Source organism: Eurosta solidaginis, chromosome 4 (genome assembly GCF_040869045.1).
Source record: "Eurosta solidaginis isolate ZX-2024a chromosome 4, ASM4086904v1, whole genome shotgun sequence".
Lineage (NCBI taxonomy): Eukaryota > Metazoa > Arthropoda > Insecta > Diptera > Tephritidae > Eurosta > Eurosta solidaginis.
This window is the reverse complement of record NC_090322.1, coordinates 237,154,989-237,174,201: the sequence shown is the minus strand read 5'-3', so window position 1 is coordinate 237,174,201 and position 19,213 is coordinate 237,154,989. Positions and strand designations below refer to the sequence as shown.

The 19,213-nt window shown below is 39.8% G+C and overlaps 1 protein-coding gene across 43 annotated transcripts in view; it reads left to right on the top strand.

The window, feature by feature from the left end:
- LOC137251101 (uncharacterized) overlaps nucleotides 1-19,213 on the top strand; it is a 641,551-nt gene that overhangs the window by 552,115 nt on the left and 70,223 nt on the right. For all 43 annotated transcript variants that reach the window (XM_067785126.1, XM_067785125.1, XM_067785121.1 and 40 more), the window contains one exon: nucleotides 17,185-17,351. In XM_067785126.1, the coding sequence (XP_067641227.1) occupies nucleotides 17,185-17,351 (167 nt within the window). The remainder of the gene's footprint in view (nucleotides 1-17,184; nucleotides 17,352-19,213) is intronic.

The window sequence follows — 19,213 nt, the reverse complement described above, 5'->3', positions numbered from 1 at the left end:
TGTGCTGATCATGCTGGATCTGGGGACTTTACCCTTTACTAACAAGTCTCCACTGATTGTTTGAATATGCCATATTTGGATAGATATGTTATTGTGAGGCTAGGCACTACGACCTTTAGATCTCTTCGCAGCAGCTCGTTTGAATCGAGTTCAATAAGGATATACCGAATGGTGCTCGGCTTTGGAGAGTGTATGTTAGTAAGTACTCCCTTAATTTAGCAATCCAAGAATTCTTAGTTTCTTATCGTGACTGCACCGCAATCGAGAAGGAGAGAGAGGGAGAGAGATAGTTATATATTATATTACAAAAAAGAATTACAAAAGTAGAAATTGTAAGACTATACTTTAAAATAATAAATAGTGGATCTTAGACAATAACATTCGTTGTTGTGTGTCCACATAGCACATATAGTTAAAAACAATAGTTTAAGCAAATTCTGTTACAATAAGTTTCCTATATTTAACGCAACTACTTATATAAGAGCGTAGCGAGTGATATTACCACCACTAAGAATAGTTAAAACCTTTTGCAGGTCCAAAACTTTCTCACCAAAACATTTAAAACGGATATCTTTGTAAATAGGACATATCCCAATAAAATGCAAGGTGTCTTCAGCAGTACATAAGTTGCAAACCGAGCAGTTTACAGAAGTTACATTTTTAAAAGCTCTTGCATTGAGATTTAGCAAGCCACCCCTGGCGCGAAAGATCAGACTTATGGCGTAGGCTGAGAACTCATTGGAGAAGAAAGTAGCGTCCATAGGAATCAAGTACGGGTAAAGATCGTGTGACCTAGATTGCAGCGCATTCTCGGTGTATCTAGCAAACTCTTTTTGCAGCAATTTCTCTAGTACTACAGGAATTCGCAGTTTTAGCGCTGCAGGCGAGAAATCACGCTGAAGGTCCATATCAATACTTACATAAACATCTTCCAAAAAAACAGCGCGCGATATAATACATGTGCGTGCTTAAAGTATGGTAGTACAACGAACATAAACCTGATTCGAGGTGCAACATATAGTTTGGAGTGTTAGATGGCAGAAATATTAGCTTTTTTATAAAGAACCGCAGGAGCTTCTCTACGGACTCAAACTTATCAATACCCCATAGTTGCGTACCATAAAACATGATAGACCTGGACGCCGCTTCGAAAATTTTCATCTTTTGCGAGATGGGACTTCTGGGATTATTTATATATTTGAGCCATGTAGTAACTATAGCAGTTTTAGCTTCTGACAGTTTCGCATCTAAGTGCTTTTTGAAAGAAAGTTTATAATTTAAAAGCACGCCTAAGTATTTGTACTCATTTACAATCTCAATAGTGTCATTACCATATTTCCAGCAACACCCCGCGAACATCCTGCTAGCTTCCCTAAAAACTAATATTTTGGATTTAGAGAGATTAACTGTCAACGCCCACTGCTTACTGTAAAGGTAAAGCGCATCTATCATTTTCTGTAAATCTGTCGCAGAGTCTGCCAGAAGCACAATATCGTCAGCGTACAAAAGAACTTTAACTACAACGTCAGCAACTTTTACACCACAGGGGAGAATGTCACTTAAGTAATTTATATATAAAGAGAACAGAGCTGGACCTAGCATGCACCCTTGCCGTACACCCTGTTTAACAGAAAATGGTTCCGAAAGCGCTCCATCCATCCAAACCTGACTAGTTGTGTCTTCATAAATTAAGCGAAGTACCTCAATAACGTGACTAGATAGACCGAGCTGGGCAAACTTGTAGAAAAGCAAATTCCTTGGAACTGTGTCAAAAGCACATGAAAAATCGACAAAGAAAGCGAAAGTTTTCTTTTTCGCACTAAAGTTCAAGTGTACAATACTGGTCAAGTTGAACATATTGTCAATTGTTGAATAGTTTTTGCGGAAGCCCGCCTGAAACTCGTTAATAACATTATTGCATTCGAGCCAAGCGTTAATGCGACTCAGAAGCAAAGCAGCGAAAATCTTATATATGGTGTCAAGCAGTGATAGTCCCCTGTAGTTGGAAGAAAGGTGAGGGTCGCCTTTTTTGAAGAGGGCGATAACAATTGCGCTGCGGAAGCATTGCGGAATCTGTTTCATAAGAAATATTGCATTGAAAAAAGCCAGTAATTCTGTTAAGAGACAGGATATGTTCCACAGTCTCATCTTCGCTCTCGTGGGACAAACAGAAGCTATTAAGCTGTATACCTAGTTTATGCATTAGGGTTTTAGTCTATTAGCATGACAGCTAAAGTTCTAAGGCTGCTTTTTGTGAGGTAGATGGTGTCTTTATAGCGCTTTATAGCTTTATACCTTCCTCAGTCCTTGACTTACGCATCAGTGCTGTTCTCTGGGGCATGCCTGCTCCTCCCGCCTAAGCCTTTTTCTTTTTGTGTGTGACCGTATCGCCATGAGGTACTCGTGCCCTATTGGCTTTGCGAACACTGCCTTCCTGACCAGTCTGTGCGGTTGCTCGTTTCCATCCAACCATCTGTGTCTCGAGCACAAACCAAGCGAATAATGTTATTAGCCGTAAAAGATTTAGTTTCGCCATGCACTCAAGAACTGTTGATAATCTAATCTCAGCTGAAGATAATGCCTTCAGCGCGGCCTGACTGTCGCTGAATATATCTATTTTCTCATTTTCGTATCCTCCTTGCAGGATGATTTCTGCAAACCGGCTTACGTTGATTAACTCGGCCTGAAAAAAGCTTAGATATTTTCTGAGTTGTGTGAACATTTTGGTTTTGATCCCCGGAGATCTCCCTTGGATGGATGAAGTTCGAACTTCATTATTAAATGGCCCCCGACTTCTCCAACCTATGCTGGACTGCAAAGTTCTCAAATTGTTAGCAGTGCACTTAAGCCAAGGTTGAAAGAAACGACCTGGACAGAGAAAGCTCCTACGCTAGTATATATTACAGTGCCCATGGGGTTTTACCTCGTCAGGCTTATCAAATACAATTTCAATGCGCCATTGGGACCGATTTTTCGTTGCTGTTTGAGAAAAACCGAAGATTTGGATTAATTGTCTAAGAACATGCTTTCCCATGATTCGAATCTGTAAGGCCAATTCGTAAAAAGCTCCTGAGAAGCTGTCGAAAAACCAAACTTTCAGCGCAAAATCGTAAAGTTTCTTTATTCGTGGAATACGATGAGCCTCATTCGACCTAAACTTATCCACGGTAAGGGGGATTCATCAATGCGACTAATATTAAGAAAGAAACAATCTCTCGATACTCTGCAAAAGATAATTGAAGAAGATCTTTCGCTCACACTTAGGTTTATTTGAGGAGATTAGGAACAAATGTCTAGGTTGAACGAATGTGTTTTGGAAAGCGAGAGCTTGTAATTGAAACAAGCTCTCTAAATACGCAATGTGGATGGATATAAATTTTGGTGTTGAATAGATATCCACCCCTACTTTTTAATGAAAATCCTGCCTCTTCCAATCTAACTCTTAAGTCTCCATCACACATTGCCCTCTCAGATTTCCTCCGACTCGCATCCATATACTGTCTCCTTCTCCATCTGCTTCTACCACTTCCACTCTCATTCCCTCTCCCATTTCTATTCAAACTACGACTCTCAATAGAACTCCAACTCCCACCCTAACTCCCAACCTCCTCCAATCTCAAACTACCGCCTAACGTCATTCATATATCAATTATGACAACATGAAATTAATATTTCCAATGGGCCACCCTTTGCATGGCCGTATTATACCTTGAATTAAGTATCCCTGTTGTTGGCTTCCTCAACTGGTGGTGATGATTGCAAATAGTAGTCCACTTTTTTTTTTAGCCAATTTTTCATTTATGCTTAAGAATGTAATATGAACGAGCTGGCTCATCTCTCCGGGTCCAACACAATACTGTCGCCTATAGCAATTATTTTCCTGTCCTTATATGAGATGGGCTTGCTGGGTTATTCTCAGTCAAACCAGAGTCGGATTAAGGTCCCACTTCCTAAAATAAATGTATTGATTTCGAGCACTTGCATACAACGCGGCTCTCAACCCAGAATTTCCACAACCTTAAGTACAGCATAGAGATAGAGGCGGAGTAATGGTGGCGGCTTGTCGTAGGTAATGTCGCCGAGTAAATGCGATCGGCTGCCGTGATCTAATGGAAGCGTGCTCCGAGTTCACCCCTCGTAAGTGATTTGGCAAGCACTCCGAGTGTATTTCTACTATTAAAAGCTTCTCAGTAAAAATTCATCTTCCTTGCAGAAGCCATTCGGAGTCGTCATAAGACATGTAGGTCCCGTCCCGCCAATTTGCAGGGAAATTAAAAGGAACACGCCGCATATTGGAAGAGAAGCTCCACCAAAGTCACCTCGAATGTATTTATTTATTTTTTATTTCAGTTGCGATCCAAGGAGAGCGAAGAGTACTGGCGAACGGTGGCTCTTAACCGAGAATGATTACGGTGATATTGGAAATGATCACGCTCAAAGAAAGAGTCGGCCCTCACCGGGGAGTGATAATGCATTGTTAACAGTGACGGTCGGGGGTTATTAACGACGTTAACCCTCACCAGAGAGTGCTGATATTGGTACAAGTAGCGGTGACGCTTGGAGAGACGATATGAGCGACTTTTTTCTCACCAAAGAGTGCGACGGCGATAATTGTCTAGATTCAGGGGAAGGAAGTCAAAGGAGCGGGAAAGGTGGTGCTGGTTATACCCTCGAAGAAGTGTCATTAGTAATATTAACTATTGGCTATTTATACCAGACTAAATATATGTAGCTCGATGGATCCAAATGGATAGTAGGAGGAGTTGTCTTTGACAGTGTCGACTTGGTAAACACTCCCTCTTGCCTGTGCGGATTGCGCGCGCCTTCATCTCTTTCAAACATCAGCGGTGGTCGATTGACCGAGTCCAACGTTGGTAAACAGACCCTGACATTTATTGGCTTGGGCATTCCACGGGGATAGTAGGTGTTATGTACGATCTCTGTATATGCACGGTCCCTGCTCGTAAATTCTATCAAGCCGCTACTTAACTACATAATTCACATAGCGGTCATTTTTGGGTTATGTGCGAGCAGAGTTCATATACCAATATCAGCCAACCTGTACTTAGGTATATAAAACCGGTTTCTCTCTTTGCCTATGACGATGATTCTAAAACACACCGTTGCCAGTTGGATAGCGACCGCGTAATCATATACCAATGCTTATATTGTTAGTAATAAGATAATGAAATAAAGTAAAGTATTGAATATTAAATTGGCGCAGTCGGTAGGATAAAAAACCGCTCCCACAAAAATCGTCTCTTAACATACGACATATTGGGTAAATGCCGCCTAAGGAGGAAGAAGTACCATCACAAGTGCAGGAAAATCGCGTGGCACCAATGGCATCTGTAGGAAGTTTGGAATCATTCGATGTTAATCACGCCGAGAATTGGGCAACCTACTACGCCAGATTCGAACTGTACCTGCTTGCCAATGACGTGCAAGGGGAAGGGCGCCAGAAAGCTGTTTTTCTGACACTAGCAGGCGCACCGCTATATGACCTTCTGTCGTCATTGGCCTCGCCTAAGCAGGTGAGTGATATGAGCCTTAGTGAAATGAAATCAGTTTTAACGAATCATTTTTCTCCTCGCCCCTCGGAAATTGCGGCATATTTTAAATTTCACAAACGTGATCAACAACCCACCGAGAGTTTTCCTGAATACGTAGCTGCATTACGAAAGTTAGCAGTTGATTGCAATTTCGGCAGTGGGTTGGACCGCATGTTACGCGACCGTTTGGTCTGTGGTTTACGAGATGAGGCACTTCAGAAAAGCCTTCTCTCTGAATCTGATCTAGTACTGAAGAAAGTTATCGACCGCGCTTCAACGGCAGAAGTAGCGGCAAAGAATGCACTAGAAATGCGGCGATCGGAGCAAGTGCATCGAATTACTAAAGGAGATAGCAACAATTTACCACCTCGAAACAAAAACAAATACAACCCAAATAAGGCTAACAGTAGGCCTTGCAACGGTTGCGGGGGTAGCCACCCTCGCGTTCAGTGCCCGCACCGTGAAACAGTATGCTCGGCATGCGGTACCAAGGGCCATTTGCAACGCGTCTGTCGCTCGGCAACACCCAACTCATCGTCTACTCCTCAGAAAGCATCTAATAATTCACGTCGTGGGAAAAAATCAAAACCACAGTCTATCAATCAAATTCTACCTGTGGCTAATTTTAAGAAGTCAACGTCGATAGTTATAAATGGACGTTCGTGTCAATTTGAAATCGACTCGGGCTCGAACTACACCATAATGTCAACGCAGACTTTTCAGCGCACATGGCCAAATAGCCAGCCTAAGATACATAGTTGCGACCTTCAATTGATGGATTATCAACGTAATCACATCCCTATTAAAGGAGTCATAGAGGCAGACGTCACATATCAATCGCGAAAAGTTACGGGACTTCCAATAGTCATTGTGGATGGCAACCGCTCAGCTGTCTTGGGATGCAATTGGTTCGCTCCTTTGGGTATTAGCATTGAAGGAGTAAATGGCATTGCAGATGTACCGTCAATTGCTAAGGTACTTTCAAAATTCAATCACCTATTTTCCGACGAACTTGGGTGTTTTAAAGGAAACCCAGTTACACTTCAGATTGATAGAAATGTTCAGCCAATTCGCTACCCACCGCGTCGAATTCCGTTGGCCACCAGAGCACTCGTCGAATCCGAATTGGACCGATTATGCACACAAGGCATATTACAACCTGTTGAGTACTCTGACTGGGCAACACCTATCGTACCAGTTCTTAAACGCGATGGCTCAGTGAGAATTTGTGGGGACTACAAGTCGACACTCAACAAGGCACTCAGGCCACATAATTTTCAAATTCCTGCCGTTAGCACCCTGCTCTCGTCTATAGAGGGTGGCAACATATTCGCCAAGCTTGATTTGGCACAGGCATATCAACAATTGGTTGTTGATGAGCAGTCGTCACTACTGCAAACAATCGTCACACATAAAGGAGCATTCCGAGTAACACGTCTTCAATTTGGAATCTCCTCTGCACCCGGCATTTTCCAAAACTTTATTGAATCTCTCTTGCGAAACATACCGGGTGTGTTGCCATATTTTGATGACATAATGTTAATGGGTAAAACAGAAACCGAGCTTGCAGAACGTATTGAACAGGTTTTTACACGATTCGATGAATCGGGGTTGCGGCTACGTAAAGATAAATGCGCATTTGGAGTGCCAGTTGTTGATTTTCTTGGTTTCAAGCTGGACTCCCTGGGCATTAGGCCAGCATCGAATAAGGTTTCTGCAATACAAAGTGCGCCGCAGCCTACCGATAAAAAACAGCTTCAAGCGTTTTTGGGACTCCTGAATTTTTACCACGCGTTCCTTCCAAACAAAGCGACGCTGGCCGAACCCCTTCATCGCCTTTTAGATAAGAACAGCCGTTGGTGTTGGACAGATAAACATAAAGTAGCTTTTGAAAATCTAAAAAAACTTGTAACGTCAGACCGTGTACTCATACATTATGATGCAACGTTACCCTTATTAGTAGTTTGCGATGCTTCTCCTTACGGCATCGGTGCCGTCCTTAGTCATCGTATGCCTGATGGTGCCGAAAGGCCCATAGCGTTTTACTCTAGGACACTGTCGAAAGCAGAGAGAAATTATGCACAAATAGACAGAGAAGCTGTGGCTTTAATTGCAGGGGTAAAAAAATTTCACGAATATTTGTATGGCAGAAAATTTACTCTTGTCACAGACCATCGTCCGCTTTTGGGTATATTTACGTCATCAAAACCGGTTCCCACCGTTATATCCACTACAATGCTCCGTCGCTGCATTTATTTACGCGCTTACGATTTTGACCTCCTATATCGCAAAGGTAACAAAATGGGGAACGCAGATTGTTTAAGTCGATTACCAATACCTGAAGAAACCGTTTCTAATGACAACAGCGAAGAAATGTTAATGATAGAAACAGTTGCTAAACCCATCGTGGATGCCAAGCAAATTGCAACGCAAACTGCAAAGGACGCGAATCTCGCCAAGGTGCTAAGCTGGGCGTTAAGGGGATGGCCAGAAACCCTCAATCGTACTGATGGGTTGTACTCATTTTATGCTCGCCGAAACGAGATATCGTCAATGAAAGGTTGTCTACTCTGGGGAAATCGAACTATCATTCCACCCGGTAGTCGTAAGGTAATTCTCAATGCATTACACACAGGCCACCCAGGCATTGTCAGGATGAAAGCTTTGGCACGAAGCTATGTCTGGTGGCCAAATATGGAATCCGAAATAGAAGGTGTTGTTAGAAAGTGTGTGCCATGTCAGGAAACGAGGAACGAAAATGCGCACGCACCAATTCACTGGTGGGAAACCACTAAATCACCCTGGTCACGCCTTCACGTAGATTTTGCTGGCCCCTTTCAGGGCAAACAATTCTTTATCGTAGTCGACTCATTTTCGAAGTGGCTCGAAGTTTTTTTGGTAAAGTCAACCTCATCGAAATCGGCTATAACAGTACTGCGAAATCTTTTTGCAACACACGGATTGCCAGATGCCATAGTATCCGACAATGGTACAGCCTTTACATCAGAAGAATTTAAAGTTTTCCTGCAAGACAATCTAATTCGCCAAATTCGCTGTGCTCCATTTCATCCATCCTCTAACGGTCAGGCTGAAAGAATGGTGCAAACAACCAAGAACTTTCTGAAGAAAATTCCGGAAAGCACGGACATAGATCTAAAACTGTCTCGATTCCTCTTTAACCAGCATATCACTCCACATACATCAACAGGACGTTCTCCATCTGAGCTAATGTTCAACCGCCAACTTAAGACATACTTCGACAAGATCCATCCCCATGAGTTATCGTCAAAAGTTGACAACAATGTTAAAATAAAAACATATAGTGAAGGTGACGCTGTCTGGATTCGAAACTACTCTTCGGGACCAAAATGGATCCAGGGTGCCATATTATCTAGAACAGGGCCGATTTCATATACAGTGAAGCTGCAAGACTCTAGAACGGTCAAGCGACATCAAGATCAAATGCGAAGTCGCCAAGTAGACGATGCCCCTCAGTTCGTAGAAACAGAGTCGGAAACAACAAGTGAAACAAGTGCGGAGCAAGATAACGAAACATCGGAAAATCCGTCGCACACCACGCACTCTCCGCAATCTCGACAATCTGCCGCTGAATCAACAGCATCTTCAAATTCGGATGTCAATGAGCCGACTCCACGTCGATCGAGCAGAGAAAGACGCCCTCCACAATTTTACACAACTGGGCGTTAAGGGGTGTTATGTACGATCTCTGTATATGCACGGTCCCTGCTCGTAAATTCTATCAAGCCGCTACTTAACTACATAATTCACATAGCGGTCATTTTTGGGTTATGTGCGAGCAGAGTTCATATACCAATATCAGCCAACCTGTACTTAGGTATATAAAACCGGTTTCTCTCTTTGCCTATGACGATGATTCTAAAACACACCGTTGCCAGTTGGATAGCGACCGCGTAATCATATACCAATGCTTATATTGTTAGTAATAAGATAATGAAATAAAGTAAAGTATTGAATATTAAAGTAGGGAAGTCCATCCCACCGTGGGAATTGAGACAAGTTTCCCTCTCACTCGAGTAGAATACTAGTGCATTACCTTTCTTCTGGCTAAAAAGGGGGCAAATCACTTGTTATAAATAAAAAATGCAAGGCTCAGTATTATCCTTAGAGATTTTTAGCCGAGCTTCTCTTCCAGTTTGCGTCGTATTCCTTTTAATTGTTCCTACAAATTAGCAAGACGAAACCTATATGTTTTACTTCGACTCCGAGACAGATGAGTTTTCACTGAGAAGCTATTCATGTCAGAAATACTCTCGGAGTGTTTGCATCTCTGCAGAGGAGCGGCCGTACCAAAAAAACTAGTTTCTAATTTAAAAAATTTGTTTAGATATTTTTTATGTTGCTTTTCCCGCAAGTAGAACCCAGGATTTTCGGCAAGGTAGGCAGAGTACACTACCACCACAATCAGAATAAATGTAAGAAAAAAATAGGGTTCCCCTATGGACACTGGGCAAAACCTATCTGACTTTTAGTTTAACGTCTATTACATTGCCGCCTATGAATAAATTGCTTCCGAATGAGGTTTGCAAATTTTATATTTACGACTGGTAGATCAGTCTACTGATTTCTTCTTCGATATTCCTAATATAAGCATCTCCCGGATTTTCTAGTTTTGAAGAGTTCGGAGTAAGTTCCTATAATCCGACCCTGTAAGCCGTATTAAAGTTGGCGGAAGTTCGAGCTGTGTAAGACTAACCACCGGTCGCCAGCCAATGCATTTGATTGATCTAGCACTGACTATGCCAGTGATGCAAGTTACACGTCAATCAGTCAAAATGACACAATCATGTAGACGATTTTTGTCTAAAACATCTCAGGCTGATTTTCAGTCGAAATCGCGCCAATGATATTGAGTTTTGGCACAATGAATCAATTACAAAATTATTTAATTGCTCCACTTAGAAACCTATTTGCTGTCAGAGAGCTTATAATTTTTGATAACCGCTTGCTTCTCTCACTTCGCCTCAACTATCATTAGCAACAATCGAGTAAAGCTTGTCAAACACATTGAAGTACATCCTTCTGCAAATCAAATTACTACTTCATAAAACAACTCTATGATAATTGCGCATAAATAGCGGTTGATGATAATGATGCTCATTTTCGTTGAGACAAACACTCGCACATAGTCGCACACGCAGAGGCGGATTTGAATATTCGCCGTCCATAGGCAATACATAACTTGCCGCCCTTACAATTTTTTCATTTTTTTTTTTTTCACAATAATAATATATAAGACAATATTTGCAATTTTCAATGCTTTATTACAGTTTAGTTTGTCATTAACGAAATACATAACGAAAGATAATCGACATTTGCATATTAATGAGGTATTTAACCTTAACTTTTTTTCAAACATTCCTCATTTACATTTCTTTGCGTCTTGATCTGTCAGCTGCGAATTCTCTAACGATATAATCGCAATTCTGATTCTATCGTCAACAACCCAAGAGCATTCAGTTTGTCTTCGCCCAATGAAGATCTGAGGATCAGGGGTTTTACAAGAGAAAACGGTCTCTCTGCGCTACAATTTGCAATAGGAATTGAAACAACCATTCGCAACGCAATATCAGTATTAGGGAAAGAGATATGCAAACTATACTGTCCCAGCATTATCAACAGTTCCAGCGGAGAATAAATTGAAATATTCTTTTCGATGCAATATGCCTTGAAAAAGACCATTACATTTCCCAAATTTTCCTCAAAATCTTGGGTGTAGTAGTTGCTCAATATAGCGAATCTCGTACGTAATTATTTGTTGCTTAGATGTTTCATATAAGTGATAAGAGAAAATTTAGAATAGATTTTTTGATATGCCTCACGTCTTTGTGTCAATTCTGCCAAAGTATGATCCAAGATAACGTTGAACGTTGTCACGGGCACTCAATTGAATACCAGGATTCCCATTTCCACCATATGGTACATTTACGTATCTTCTACGCGTTTTGAGTTCCTGAATCGTTGAAATAGAGAGAGCTTTCTCTTCATACATATCGAATTCTTCACTAGTATCAGTAACAACATTGATGAGTCTGTTGAACAATATTGTACGAATTTACTGTAATTCCGCTTATTCCAAATCTTCTACTAACATTCGTATCGCTAAACTGTTGAATAAATAACTCCAATATTTAATAATGCAAAATGGTCTTTATTAAAGTACTTCACAATAACACTGATACTTCACAACCAATAGCTTGCTTAAATGAAACTGATTGTCGCGCCTCCACTGTTGCTGCCTTTTTATACTCTGTGATTTCTCGTCCGCATCTTCTAGGCGCTTCCATTTCCAGAATCTACTAGTTGGTCATCGGCTATAAAATTAGTACGTTTTTAGCTTCTCATATGCGTGTGTATGTGTGAACACAATTATAATTGCATACTTTTGGGAGTATCTCAGATAAGATATCTGCATGTGTTTGTATGTGTGAGCGACACTTGCACCACCATTGCATACTTTCGGGAGTATCTCACATTTATGCATGTGGTTGTGCGTTGCTTCTCCGCTGTGTGTATGTACATATGTATGTGTAGACAAAATGATTGAATTATTAATGTGCATGGAAGTCACTGCTTAACATCGGCTTAGAAATGATAGTATCCCTTAGTGCTGCTAATATTCGTTACAATATGATCACTTCAGAAATAGTCGTATTCACATTTTGTAGTTTCTTGTTCACCGCATGATGAATGACGTTAATAGGAAGCTCCATAAACCTTGCATGAATGCAGTCTCCAAAAGTTCTATTGGAATACGTATTCCTCTAGCTTCGTTTCTTGTTATTGCTTTTTCATGTGGGTCTTCTTCAATTGCTACTAATGCTGCAACCGTTTCTGTGTAAAATAATTGTAGCGTTCGGTTTGCATCGTTTCGGGCAGATCACCTTGTATCTGATAGTGATTTCAACGCACGCTGTCGATGTTCAGATTGACTGCAATGAAATACATATACTTCCCAGCGGTGAGTCGATCCCGTGAAAAAAATTATAGATGCTCTGTAAAACTCCGAAATAAGCAGAGGCTTCTGTACAACTTTCTGCTGCATGTGTACCAGCAAGGTTGACATTAGGAGAATGAAGTCCGATGTAAATTACAGACATGTTTGCTGCGGTATCATAAGATTGCCCTCTACAATCCATAATATCCAAATCCAGTGACATCAGAACGTTATACACTTCGACGAATAATTCTTCACTTTTGTGACCTGGACTTTCTATGAAATTCAGAAATCGTTCTACAGGTGTTCCATCTGCTTGTAGGTATCTAGTAACAAAAGCTAGTTGATCAGTATCAGAAATATCTGGTGTTGAATCTACAATGATGCTGTAATATTTAGCAGTATGCATTTCTTCTATTATAGTTTGAGGCACTTTGTCTGCCATGATTTCAATGAATTCGTCACAAATGGTTTTAGATAAATAGCTAGTACTGCCTGAACCCTTATTCCCGTACTGAGTAATAATTGTTTGGAGTGGCATCATATGCTATAAAAAATGTGCATTTTGACAGCCCTCTCTCGAAACAAAGAGTCGCAAATCCATTCATCTATGCTGTTAGATGATTCTGATTCGCCTCGAATTTTGCCGCCCCTCAATTTTGCGGCCCTAGTCTCTAGCCTATGTTGCCTATAGGGTAAATGCGCCACTGCGCACACGCATTCAACCAACAGATCTTCCAGCAATTAAACGCGAATTCAGCAAACAATTATAATTTAATGAAATAAAATTCATACCTCAACCAAAAAGAAAATTAAATTAACTGTTAATCGGCTCTTACTACGAAATTGTTCATTCGTGAGCAAAACCGCAATTATGAGACTTGGCAATTATCTGCCTATTATAAGCGCTGTAATGATTTTAGGAATGGGTCTGATGAAGGGTTTGAGGAGAATAATAAAAAGGGATGTTCATGTGGTATAAAAATATTCCAATTTATGCCCGTGTTGTTCTGAATATGTTTTTGTAACAGCATTAACTCTGCTCAGCTGGCATATCTAACTATGACTTGTCATCAGGGTAAACTAACGGTATATGAACGAAACAAACTGTTAGTCCAGGGTTGTGGCAAGGTAAAAGGAGATTTTTTTAAGGGTGTGCTGCTGCTAGGAAGGTTTATTAATGCATAATTAACCCCCGATTTTAGGGGGCCTCCGAAAAATGAAAAGAGTTCTAAAATTTTCTTACAAACATAAAATTCTAGAGAGTGAAAAAAAATATAATCAGAACTGAAAATAAATTTAACTCAAATAAATAAAACTCAATGGACCGCATTCAAAAGGCGACGACCGACAAACAAGACAAGTTTCCTAAAAAGGACATTTCCTACTCATTTGACAAATTGTATGCGCGTTTAACGAAATGTATCGAAGTAAAAGGAGATTATATTAAATAATAAAACAGGTTTATAACTTTTCTTCAGTCGGAAGGTCATACTGTTAAAAGTCTAGCGAATCAAACTTTAAAGTTTCTTACTGAAGACTGTGGTTTAGATATTTAAAATTGTAGAGGACAACAATTTGACAACGCATTAAACATGGCGAGTTTGAATGAGAATGCGAGGTATGTTCCCTGTTCCGCGCATTCCCTTAATTTGGTTGGAGAGCATGCTGTGAAGTGCTGCTTTTATGCGGTATTTTTTTTTCGCCATTATGCAGACATTATAGTTATAATTCTTTTCCGCTTCCACCTATCGTTGGGGCGTATTAAAAAATAAAATAAACGATGAGAAAACTTTGAAGACATTGTCAACTACACGCTGGGAAGCACATTTGAATGCGACGAATGCAGTTTACGATTCATTTGATATCATATTAGAGGCTCTAGAAATCATTGCTGACGACGAATCTCAAAATACTTATACCTACTCGTTATGAGGCGACGTGTATTGCGAATAAAATGCAAAAATTCGAACTTGGTTTCATGTTGATTTTATGGGACTCTATTTTGACTGCCATGCGTTCAGTGAGTAAGTCATTGCAAAGTGAAAAAGCAGATTTGCAAATATGTGGTTTTTGTACGGATTGTTAGAAGAGAGTTTAGTTTCATTCCGTGAAAAGTTCAATGATTTCGAGGAAAAACGAAACAATTATTACCTGGTGTAGGTTATACAGAAATCGTGAAACGTACTCGTCGTAGATGAAGAAGTCCAGAAGTAGAATTTTCGCCTCGCGATGATTTTAGGACATAAAGTTTCCTCGAAATCATCGACTATGTTCACAGTGAAATGAAACGACGTGCGAAAGTATATATGGAAGTTTCTGAGAGATTTGCATTTCGCATCAACTTTTCTCTAAGCGATGGAGACCTCCAAGAAGCTATAAATAACTTAGTTCGTTTTTATTCTAGAGATTTGAAAGAATTTTTTATTGAAATGAAACAATTCCAAAGTTACGTGAACTCCAGATGTACTGATGCACAAAAAACCAAGTCATTTGTATAAGATTCTAATGGAAGATCATTTCCTAGCAAATAGCTCTTCGCATTTTTTTAACATTAATGACCACAAATTTTTCTGCCAAACGATCCTTCTCGCAACAACGCGACAAGAGCAACTCGGGATATTAGGTATACTTTGCACTGAGTCAGATTTATTGAACAAAATTGATATTGATGATATAATTCATGAATTTGCCGAAAACAAATGGGAGAAAACGACTTGTTTAAAATGTAGATAGTAGTTTTATTAATATTATTACATTGTGACAATAAAATTTTTATGAAAAATATAAGTTTGTATTTTTTAATTGAAAAAACAAGGGAACGGACGTGAAAAAGGGCCCTTCAAATTGATGGTTGCCTAGAGACCCGTTGAGGGTTAATTCGGCTCTGATTACAAAGACTTTCCCTACAATCTAGGTCGCATAATCCTTCCAAAGACTCTACTCTACTCGGCGCCATGTATGCTTGTCCCTCCTCGAACTCCAAAATATTTTAATGTCACTTCTACCGGACTGTATGGAGTATTTGTTCCAAATATGAACCTAGGTAGGTGAAATGGCTGCGACCCTGGTCGCCCAAGTAACTATTTAAAGCCTATATTTCACAGCGCAGGACCTCCCTACTAGATCACTGTGGAGCATCGCCTATGACATGGAGTTTGCTTGTGCCAACTGAACTTACCAGCAGGCGACCTTCGAAGTAATTTCGTATAATTCTTTTCACGTAATATGATACACCGATACGATTCAGCGTGTCCAAAGTTGTTGCCCAATTAGCAATGCTTAAAGAATGCATAACGTCTAAGGTCATCAGATGAGACAACATTTTTAAGATCGCTCTAGGCATATTCACAGCGTTGATGGTGGATCTCTCTTTCCTTATTCCAAACTCATTTTCAGATATATCTTCGATTACTTAGATTTCTCTTTCAACGGGGCAATAAATGACTCGCTAGAAAACTTATCGAGCTGAGCCAAGCAGGCAGTTAGGCCTCTTACTCTATGGTTGCGCTGGACTTTTACCTGGCCTTGACAATAATACTGTTACGAATATTTGCAACACTAAGGGGTACTGTCATCTCTAAGTGATGCTAAGCAGTGACTTGTATGCACATCAGTAGATCAACCATTATGTCTACACATATGTACGTGCACGCAGCGGAGAAGAGACGCACAAACACATGCAGATATCTTATCTGAGATGCTCCCAAAAGTATGTAATTATAATTGTGGAAGTGTCGCTCACAAATACATGCGCATATGAGAAGATATACACGTGCATCTGTAGTTATAATTTTATAGCAGTAAATAAGTAAATTCTGGAAGCGCCTAGAAGATGCAACGAGGAAATCACAGAGTATAAAAGACAGCAACAGTAGAGGCGCTACAATCAGTTTTTATTAAGCAAGCTATTGGTTGGGAAGTATCAGTGTTATAGTGAAGTACTTTAATAAAGGCCATTTTGCGTTTCAAATAAGGGGAATTTCTCTAAATTCGTTACAATTCATTCTTTTTGTGCGAATCTCGTTAGCGCTTCTTATGTATTCAATTCTTCAAGCGTAGTCGCAAATGTTTCAGGATGGAAGGTTTTGAGCTTCCAGCCTTTACTTTTGAAGAGAGAGTAATCCCATGATCCCATGACGTATTGCGTGGGGATCTTTGGAATCGCGTTACTGATGGGAATGGTCTACACATTAACTTAGTGCGCTACTAGATCTAAGTCAGATAACCGCTTGCGGGTGCATCATCTTGGATTTAGCTGAGCTAAATCATTTTATTTTGTCCGCATTTAAATCGAAAAATATCGTCGTGACATTTTCCAAACAATTTACCTTACATACATTCTTATCTCCTACCAAAGACAGTTTTGTTGTAAAATATGGCCATTTTACCCATAAACAAACATTAAAATGTTTCTGCCTGCAGAACTTCCATACAAAAACCATATCCACAACACAATACTTAAAAGTGAAAACTTGATTTTTTATGCGTAAAACTTTTCATGACACTGCGGTGGCGCATTAAATTTTAAAGAAAAAAGATATTTTATGGCAAATACTTGAATAGTTAAGAACTTAGAGAAAAAACTTTTTCCCCTTCTTCTACTTCGTGCACTTTTCCTTATTCTTTGATTATATTTTCTTTGTATTTTCACAGAGTGTTTTTTCGTGCAACTTTTCTGAGTAGCACTGCCGCTAACAGCAACAACAATGATAATATGGAAAATATCAGCAATACCAGCAACAACAACAATGACAACAACATAAAACTCGAAGCACAACATGTGGTGTTCAAAAAAACTTTCAAATTTCAACTACGTAAAGGTAAGAATAAGGAGGGTGGTTATAAGGGAAATAAAGAATGGTTGAACGTTAGACTGGGTCAATTTATTACCCGATATCGAGCAATCGATTTTTCGATAGGATTTGGGCCCAGGAAAAAAAAAAGTTCCATTACGCATACCCAAAAAAATTATTTTCAAGCCTGCGAAATTTCATTAGTTTGACTTTTTTTCGACTTTAAATTTTAAGGTTTTTTTCATGACCTACTAAAAAAAATTTCATTTGATTGTAAAATTTTCATGTATACCCTGACCGACCCAAAAATGACCGCTAAAAACGTTGCCGATAACAGTTGTTTGAAAAAAAAAACATGAAAATTTTTTTAGTAGGTCTTGAAAAAAACCTTAAAAATATAAGTCGAAAAAAGTAAAAAAAAAGTATACTTCGCAGGCTCGAAAATAATTTTTTGGGTATACGTAGTGGAACTTTTATCCTGAACCCAAATCCTATCGAAAAATCGATGGCGCGATATCGGCTAACTTTCGTCCATACAAACTGATCCACCCTAATAAACATATTTAATAAAATTTCAAATGAAACCTAAGAAATTGCTCTTAAATGTAATATTTTCATTCTTCGGAATTTGTTTATGAGTCTCTTTAAATACTTACAAATTCACCATAAGCCAATTCGATGGAGGGTTATTATTATTATGTTATGCAATGGTCCCTACGCCCAGAATCTCATTGAGGTATAGATTTTTAGGAAACAGGGTGCACGTATAGCTCGAATTATGGAGAAAAAAGGATGCTGGTATCTAAGGGCTGAACTTCAAGAAATCGATGCCTCCCTGATCTCTCCAGTTTTTTCACCTCGCGAAACCTGACATTATCAGCGATCAAATCATCGGCGACTTTACAACATGGACGTCGCCAATGTCGACCATTTTGAAAATCAACGTCAATGGCACTACGCTACCGGCTGTCTTACACCCCAAAATCTTGGATGTGACGTTTGATCAGGATCTACATTTTGGTGAGCATGCAGCCGGAATTGTTCTAAAATCCAGAGCCGTAATAAAATCCTCAAATCTCTTACTGGCAGTACTTGGGGAAAAGATAAAGGAACGCTCATTATCACTTACAAAGCCGATCATGATACGCGTCCCCGATATGGTCGCCAAGCCTAAAGACTATTCACTCGAAGAAGCTACAGGCCTGCCAAAATATTTCCCTCAGAACCGACACGGGTTGTCTTCTTATGTCCCCAGAACACCATAATGATGCGAGAATACTCCCCATCAGGGAGAGAAATTAAATGGTAATCAAACAGTTCCTGTTGAATACCCAGAAACCTGGGCATCACAACGGGAGTGCCACGAAATCCCCAAAAAAAATCCCCAAACACAAAATCCCCAAAGAAATAAAAATACCCAAACACATAATCCCCAAATTCAAAATCCCCAAAATCAAAATCCCAATCATCAAAATCCCCAAACACAAAATCCCAGTGCTGTGATAAACATCATGACTGTGTATAAAATAGTAATATCTCTTTCCTCTTTCATTCATATTTATATTCACGTTTTGGCAATACACATTTTTACTTATCCATATATAGGACTGCTAGTCGCTCTAATTCGGACAAGCTAACAGAAGCGTGTACTACGCAGAAAGACACCCGGACTTGGCATGGCGTAGCCCAGGGTTATTTTTTATAAGTGCGGCCAAAGGCCGCCTATGCAGAAAGTTGGTATGGATTATTAGCCTGTTTTGGTCGCGGCGATTTTAAACCTAATTTTAATTTATATGGGGATTTTGTGTTGGGGATTATGAGTTTGGGGATCTTCATTTTGGGGATTTTGATTTTGGGGATTTTGATTTGGGGATTTTGATTTTGGAGAT